The 7,971-nt window shown below is 44.2% G+C and overlaps 1 protein-coding gene across 1 annotated transcript; it reads left to right on the forward strand.

Annotated features, from left to right (window-relative positions):
- Window positions 1–2,585: 2,585 nt before the first annotated feature.
- Window positions 2,586–7,709, forward strand: LOC137145063 (ovomucoid-like). The gene is made up of 6 exons (XM_067535641.1): window positions 2,586–2,640; window positions 3,646–3,665; window positions 4,728–4,864; window positions 5,465–5,525; window positions 6,962–7,077; window positions 7,590–7,709. The coding sequence occupies exons 1-6, from the start codon at window positions 2,586–2,588 to the stop codon at window positions 7,633–7,635; spliced, it is 435 nt and encodes a 144-aa protein (XP_067391742.1). The 3' UTR covers window positions 7,636–7,709.
- The last annotated feature ends 262 nt before the right edge of the window (window positions 7,710–7,971 follow it).

The following is a 7,971-nucleotide window of genomic DNA, read 5'->3' on the forward strand; positions in this document are numbered from 1 at the left end:
AAACGGGCTCTTTGAAGTTCTACTCTCTCTAGGATGTAACTTCAAAAGAGGCAGCATCTTCCTCCCATGGGTGTCTTAGGTGATAGCAGTAAAATATAGACACATAAAATACATTGTCTCACAATTTCACATGGAATTTAAATTCGATCTGCAAAGGCAACAGGATTACAGTATTGTAGGGAGCTCATGCAAACCTCTGACATCTTCCATGTTTCCAAAGGAAAGAAAGGAAGGAGCAGAGAGTGTACTCAGGAGCGATGGCACGGGCTGATGCACCCCTGCCGCAGGTGTCTCTGGCTGGCATTCCTCATTTATGTGTCACTGGCAAAGGCAGCGTATAAGCATATCGTGTCTGTGTCCGGCTGATCTGGATGTGGTGCAGAATGAGGATAGATGTAAGGGTGGATATTAGCAGCAGCTGGCAGCAGTTTTATTAAACTTAACCCGGTGGCTGACACGATCCAGGCTGCCACCCATACACTGACATACAAAAATGATCCAAGGTTTAGACCACCTGAGCTCGGAGGAAAGGTTAAAAAAACTGGGCATATTTGGTCTTGAGCAAAGAAGACTGAGGGGGGACCTGATGAGTCTTCAAATCTGGTTAGGGTTCCTGTGAAACGGACGGCGAGCAGCTGTTCTCCATGTCTGCTGAAGGCAGGACCACAAGTAATCAGTTTAAACTGCAGCAAGGAGAATATTGGGGGAAATTTTCCAGCGACAGAGATAATTAAACTCTGGACCAGGCTCCCGAGGGAGGCCATGGCATCCCCATCATTGGATGTTTTTAAGAACAGGTTAGACAAACACCCGTCAGGGATGGTCCAGGTTTACTTGGTCCTGTCTCAGTGCAGGAGGCTGGACATGATGGCTTTTGAAGCCCCTTCCAGTCCTACCAGTCTATGATTCTGTACCTGTCATCTGAAGTGGTTTCAGCGCAGGGCTTGCAGGTCTTCTTCCTTACAACCCGTAACTCAGGGTAGACCTTCCTCAGCCGACTCCTGAATCCTTCCACAAGCTGCTGCCTGTATGTATGCGTGTGAGCTCTGTCAGGCTGGGGTTTAAAGGGGACTCATTGCACACTCACAGTCAGTCCTGTTTTGCATTTGTCTCTCCTGGGTGCACGGACTTGGTATAGTTTTCATTGTGTTGAGAAAATGGTCAATAAAGGGTAGTTAAATCCTGGGTAAAAAATACTCAGTCTCTCATATACGTTCTGCTCAGTTTCTAAAAAGAGAACCCGGACGAATAATACGTTTAGCCATCAACCCGGGTAGGAGCTGAACCGCTTATAGAGTAAATGTAAGTCTATCCAAGCAAACACACAGTAGCCTTATAATACACCCAGACCCAGGGTATTGGATCCTTTTTATTAACAAGCTGTAGGATGCAACTCACATGTTTAGGGATCCAGGGATTTCTCTGCGACCACAGATATTCCCATCCCAGTGAGCTTTACCAAAGAGTGACCCAAGTCCCTGGGCTAATTTAGCATGGTGACTCTTCCAATTTCTCACACGAGTTTTGCATGGCGGGTGTTGCATGTGCCAGGTCTGCAGGCATGTAGGATTCAATGAATAAGACCTTGATAACCCCACACTGCATACTGCTATGACTGATGAGTCATGGTCTAGATGATTTGTAGCAGATGAATGAATGAATGAATGAATGCCTGCCGTACTTTCCTTTATAGCTGTGTTCTAACGCAAAGATTGCCTTTGTTTACATAACTTCATTGCAGTTTACTTTTGAGCTATCTTGGCAGTACATGCTGACGCCATACATTTTAACTCTGATGTGGTCTCTTCGTAGTGCGGTGCAGGGGACAGTTTTGTAGCCTTTGACAGAATTTCACTCGAGCCCAACTCCTAGCCACCTGCCGGAGAGTCAGTTTACTCCACAAAGAAGAATGAAGACTGCATCTATTGTCTCATCAAGACAAGGTCTTCCTTAACTGTTGTATGCAACTTATCACCATCTCTTCAATTCCAATCGGGTTTCTTTCTCTATGAATTTTTTTTCCGATACAGAAATGTAGTCAAACCTGTCTCAAGCTACAACCAAGGGACCAGCCAAAATGTATTGCTTGTTTAAAGCAGATAATTAACTAACGTTCAACGAGGTGTCCTGAGAGTCATGGGAATGATTTAAACTGCTCCCTTAATAAAGCAGTTCCCTATAGGAAGTCCTCAGTATGTTTCACGCCAAAAACACTTTATGACTTCATGTTGCTGACGGGGCTGACGCATGAGAGCGAACCTGGTCAAACATTTGGGACCATTTTTTGGAACTTCACATGTTTCTAACAGCATAATGAGCCTTTGTTAGCAAGATTATGGGAGCGACTCACACCTTTCGATATCTGCACAAGGAAGCATTTCTCATAGATTAGGACTGACCATAAACCTTCTCATTTTACTGGGCCAATGACCGATCTGGAGGGTTGGTTCAGAATGAGATTGGATGAGCTGCACACCTGCCTGCATATATACCCATGTGAGCTGTGCCTGTAGGGACACACGCAGAGATCACCGCCTGAGCTGAGCACTGACAGACTCGCCACAGACTAACCCGCCACCTCCACCATGAATGTACCGGGTGTCTTTGTGAATTTCACTCTGGCACTTTGCTGCTTCTCAGGTGAGTCACTCCTGCTGCACTGCACACAGCCCTGTGTCGGACATTCTCCGCCTCTGGGTGCCTTTGGCAGAGTCCTGAGCATCTTCAAAAGTAATAGAGTGTTCTCAAAGCGGAGGAAAACCTCTCCCTCCGAAAAGCTGTTTTGTCTCTGAAAGACGGCACTGAAAAGCCTTGACCACCAGGGCCAAATTTCAGCACAGCCTTAAGTGACCTACTAGTTTTGCACCTTCAGTTTTGTGGGTACAAATAACTGCAGGTGCACTTTCACACCCGTAATTAATGGTGGGCACAGTGAAGGCCTTTAAATGCAAAAGGGCCCGATATGAGGGTGCAGGTAGTGTTTACACATCTACTATTTACATGTGCAAGTATTGCAGGTACAAAAGTAACTGTGACTAGGATTTGAAGTTTTTGTGACGTTTCCGTTGCTTGAGGGGGACGTCCCAGGGGATGCCTGGACAATTTCAGAGGCTGATGAGCCTCCTGAATATTCAGAACTGGTAAAATTCCAGTATGACGCTTTTTTAAACAGTGTTTAGAATACATGCTTTTAATGCGCATAGTATGGTAAACCTCATTCGTCTGAGTATGTTTGTTCCCATTTTGTGTACCTGTTTGCATCCTTTACCTAGATAGCCTTAAGTACATTTTCTGTGATTTCCTGTAGTTATGGATCATAAAACAGGCTGCGTAAAAGAAATATACTTTGTTTTGTGATGAATGAATCCTTTCTTCCTCCCCTCCCCCACAAAAAAACACCCCAACAAAATAGTCAAACAAAACCCTGTGTTCCATGAACCAGTAAGACATCCTATCACTATTTATCAGCATGGCAGCAAATTCCAACCGTTGTTTGTTTAGCAGTGTAAGAATCTGTTTGCTGCTAGTCACTGGGTTAGAAACTGCATGGAATTATTCTACAAACGAATTATTCTACAAACCATGCTATCCCTGTCAATGGTTTGGTTTTGTTTCATGGTTTCCTTCTGTGATTTCCTTTTTCAGCTGTTACCCTCGGCAGTGAGGTGAGTGGCAAATCTTTCCATTTATTCTCTGTCATTTTCTCAAGATCCCTGACCAAAAATAAATGGATGGTGTGGCCACCAGGATGAAAAACACTCAAACCTGTAGCTATGTGTATAATATTCACCCCAGACATTACGGAGGGATTATTGCCATTTTCATCAGATAATATCAACAAAACATTTTTTTCACTTCTATAACGGAACGCTTTGTTAAATAATGTAATGAATACCAGCAAATATATATATTGCATCAGGTTTACAGATTTAAAAGACAAAAACCAGGGAATAGAGATTCTCTGTGTTCATATGATCAGACTGATGGAATTTCATTCACTGTATTTTTCAAATGACCTACATAGGGCAACAAGCAGACACAACACTAGAGACACTGAGAAAACACCAGCTGATTCAGAAATTCAGCTGGTATCGAGTTCCATTCATGCGACATCACTTTACAGTAGATGAAGGATCTGTCCAGAGGCTTTTTTATATTTGACAAATTGGAACAAGATCTGGTAGCGTGTGTCTTTGTTTTGCTTGTGTCGAAACGAATGTTTAGTATTACTATTACTGTTTATTGTTTGTACTACCCTAAGGCAGGAGCCCTAGTCACGACCCCATTGTGCCAGGCGCTGTACAAACAGAACAAAATGATAGTCCCTGTTTTGAAGAGTTTACCCACCAAATAGCCTCACTGAACCTTCTGGAGACTGAAGAATAATGGGAAACTCATTAGATTTTGAGTTATGGCTTAAGGCTCCACTTCAATTATCTAGTAAGTTTCAATAGGCTATGGGTGTCTCAGACAGAAAACTGGTCTGAGTGAATGGTCTTTCCTCCCAGCTCAGCATTCCTTACTCTCCAGCAGGAGAAAAGGAGAGAAAATGATTAAAGAACCAGCTCACCCCCTTTGTGCTGGACCAAGGCGTTTAAAATAGAACTCTAATTGGTCCTGCCATAGAAGCTACAAAGGCTGGGGACACGGAGTGGGAAGGATACTCAAGACGCAGTAGGTCACGTCACAGAGGGTGCCCCAGTGCTATGGCTGTGTTACTCTTGCAGGTGGATTGCAGTCAGTACCCCGTGAGAACTACCAAAACTGGAAAAGTCCTGTTAGCCTGCCCAAGGATCCTGGCTCAAGTCTGTGGCACAGATGGCGTCACTTACCCCAATGAATGTGTGCTGTGTGCCCGTAACTTGTACGTACAGTCTGTAGAACATTCGTTCTGGGTAATTAACGACAGGCAGAGCTGCAGAACAGCTTTTATCATTAACATCCTTTCTTCATGGGCCTCTAGGTGCTTTAGCCCCTGGCCTTCCTCTTTGCCCCTCTACTCTACCCTGCGTTTTCTCCCCTTTTCCCTGCATGTGCTCAGTTGGGCTATCACGGAAGAACCGGACTACAGCCCCCAGAATGCAGCAAGGGGCTGAATGGTGACTGAGCAGAGGAAAGAATGGGCCAGAGGTATATTCCAAATGCTACGCCATAAGGAGACGCCCCTCGTCTGTTAGCCGATGGGATTATACTAGTCAGTTGTTGTGTTAGTGTGTGGGTGCAGGATGGTGTTGGGGAGGTCAAATGAGGTGATCTGGTGGAACCTTCTGGCTATACATTTTATAACTCTGTGACTCTAGTCTGTGATGCAGAGACTACCCCATAGAAAGTGATGCTGTAAGTCAGTCAGCTGCCTCCTGTATCCCCTCCAGTCCCTGTGGGTTTGGTTCATTTTAACAACATGGTGAGAGTGACGGGGAGAGGTATTCACTCCCTCCCTAACTCCCGTTTCTTCCTATTCCAGAGACCTTAGCATCAGTGTTGACAAACAGCATGATGGAGAATGTGAACAGGAAACTGTGCCGGTAAGTGGAACCTGCTGCAGAACAAGGGCCAGATTCTACTGCCATTGATGTTCAGTGAGCGATAGGGCAGGCGTTATATAGATGGATTTAGATGGTGCATATACCTGGTGCTGGTCTTGTGAACAGGGGGTCGTTTTACCCTAAATAACAAAATGGCCATTATCCATCTATTGCACTATGATGTCTGAAGAAAGACAGAGGGAATAAGGAGGACAGGGTATGAGATAAGTAGCAGAAATACTCCAGTGTTACAGAGTTGTAAACCTAATTCATTTCCCCGTAACAGTCTCTTCTCATAATATCAGACTAACCATTGAGCAGCCTGATTTAGCACTATGGGAAGTGTAGCCGTTTGGAACCTTTATGTTGCAATGTTCCCAATTAATATTCAGTTGTTAAGGACATGGAGGCAACAAAACCCAACGTAGTTTTCAGGTTCGATTCAGACGATTTATTTGTAGAGGATCACTAGGGCACACGGTGAATGATAAAACCAAACAGTATTCAGAAGAAAAGCGATGAGTTAAGCAAACAGGAATGCTACTACTACTAACTCAGCACTGCAATTTTACTTACACTATTTCACCTCCTAGTGTGGCAGTGGGGGATCAATCCAATGAGAGCCGGCAGAGTGAAGTACAGTTTTCTAACGCTGGAACCTAGCCGTACCCTTTTGGTGTTAATTGGCGCTCTTCTGTAATGAACAAAACTCCTTTTATAATCCATTATAATCCTAATTAACATGAAACTACCCTTTCCCATGATTATATTTCCACCACCTCTTTATTGGCTCTTTACATTACATGTTATTTAAATTAACATCTGCCCCAGTGTCCTCCCCTTGCTATCTATACGGATAGCATTTTAATAAAACGTTTGTCATTCTCAAAAACACTCATTAAAAAGCCTTGCTTAAACCAATTAGAGCCACAACATCACTTGGTCATGTCCTCGCTACCTTCAGTTTTCCCATCTTACTATCTACAATGTGTCTCTAACTTTTCTCACAAGAACAACCTCAATCTCCCATGCTTCTCTACCCTTATGCTAACTTTAGGCCAAAGCCTACTTTCAATTTAGCATAGTTTATAGGCTACAGAAGGGGAGACACAAGACCCCTATATATACCAGTGCACTGACCTCTTTGGACACTGGTATCGTCCAAGATAATACATTGAGCAGGCTGGAAAAACCCCTGTGTTCTCAATACAGGCAGAACACCTTGTATTCAAAACACCCCAGCTGCTGTCCGTGTGTGTGTTCTACTGGTATCTCACAGGTCTCTAAGCTTTATTTAATAAACTCCTCCTGTCAGGGAGAGGGGAGGTTCTACAAAGAAGAAGTTAATTATTTTAGTGGGAGAATAGATGAATATTGTTGTTATTACAGTAGCTCCTGGAAGCTTTTCCAACATGCGGTTGCTTTGCTGGTTGCAGGTTGACTGCAGTGACTACGTCGAACCCAGACTTTTCTGCACCCTGGAGTACAAGCCCCATTGCGGCTCTGACGGCATAACCTACAACAACAAATGTCAATTCTGCAGCGCAGTCACGTACGTACAGAACTAAAGCTCTTCTTGTAAATAATCACACTTCCTGTCAGAGGCATGAGTAAAGTTCCCGTACTTTGCATTTGCCTGTTGACTTGCAATAGATGAGGGATTGGCTGACAGAAGCGGATACCATGGTTGTTGATGGGAATTGTGTTCATTACGCTAAGAGTACAAAGGGACACATTTCTGGTGATGTAAATAAGGTCAACTCCACTAACTGCAATGGATTTTCACCTTTTTACACCAGCAGAGAATTTGGCCCAGAGTCTCATTACAGCATGACAAATATTTCACACAAACCGTTTCTTTCTGGTGAATGAGATGAATATTTCACCCCTCTTTTAATTGGAATCATGGATGGAAACAGCTCTTTAGATTCTATTACTCTGAATGTTCCTCTGCTCTGGGGGGCGACCCTATCAGATACCTCCAGCACTAGCCAAGTGAAGAGAGCTCTATTAGCACCCAGCATGCTCTGTCTCTGAGCCATTGCTTTCTCTCTTCCTCTCCAGGAAAAACAATGAGACTCTCACCTTAAGCTGTCTGGGAGAATGTTGAAGCCTCATTGGCACTGAGCCCTGAGGGAAGGCCCCCTTTTGCTTCGCTTCCTATTGGCAGATCCTGAATATAGCTTCATCCTCAACTCATTCCAAGCCCTGGGGCTCCTGATCGCTCCGGATTTTCTTGTTCAATAAAATGAATTCCCCAGCATGTCTGTTTTGTTTTCTCGTGCGGAGAAAACGTCTGTTTGTGTCTCATGCAAAGTTTCTTTCCGGTTGGTGAGTGGCAAAGCCAGAGAACAGAGACCGTCATGCAAGTACTGCAAGCGGGTTAATTGTGTGAAGTTCTGCTCCGTCTAGCCTGTAACGTCAAGAGAGGCAATGTCTCCTACCT

Source organism: Emydura macquarii, unplaced genomic scaffold, assembly GCF_026122565.2.
Source record: "Emydura macquarii macquarii isolate MOO-44397 ecotype Brisbane River unplaced genomic scaffold, CSIRO-AGI_Emac_v2 contig_378, whole genome shotgun sequence".
NCBI lineage: Eukaryota > Metazoa > Chordata > Testudines > Chelidae > Emydura > Emydura macquarii.

What these genes read in the sequence shown, in the direction of transcription:
- LOC137145063 (XM_067535641.1), top strand. Translation starts at nt 2,586, where the DNA reads ATGAATGTACCGGGTGTCTTTGTGAATTTCACTCTGGCACTTTGCTGC. An exon ending in GTGCTGTGTGCCCGTAACTT is followed by an intron (nt 4,865 to 5,464) that starts GTACGTACAGTC and finishes TTCCTATTCCAG; the next exon opens with AGACCTTAGCATCAGTGTTG. An exon ending in GTGAACAGGAAACTGTGCCG is followed by an intron (nt 5,526 to 6,961) that starts GTAAGTGGAACC and finishes TGCTGGTTGCAG; the next exon opens with GTTGACTGCAGTGACTACGT.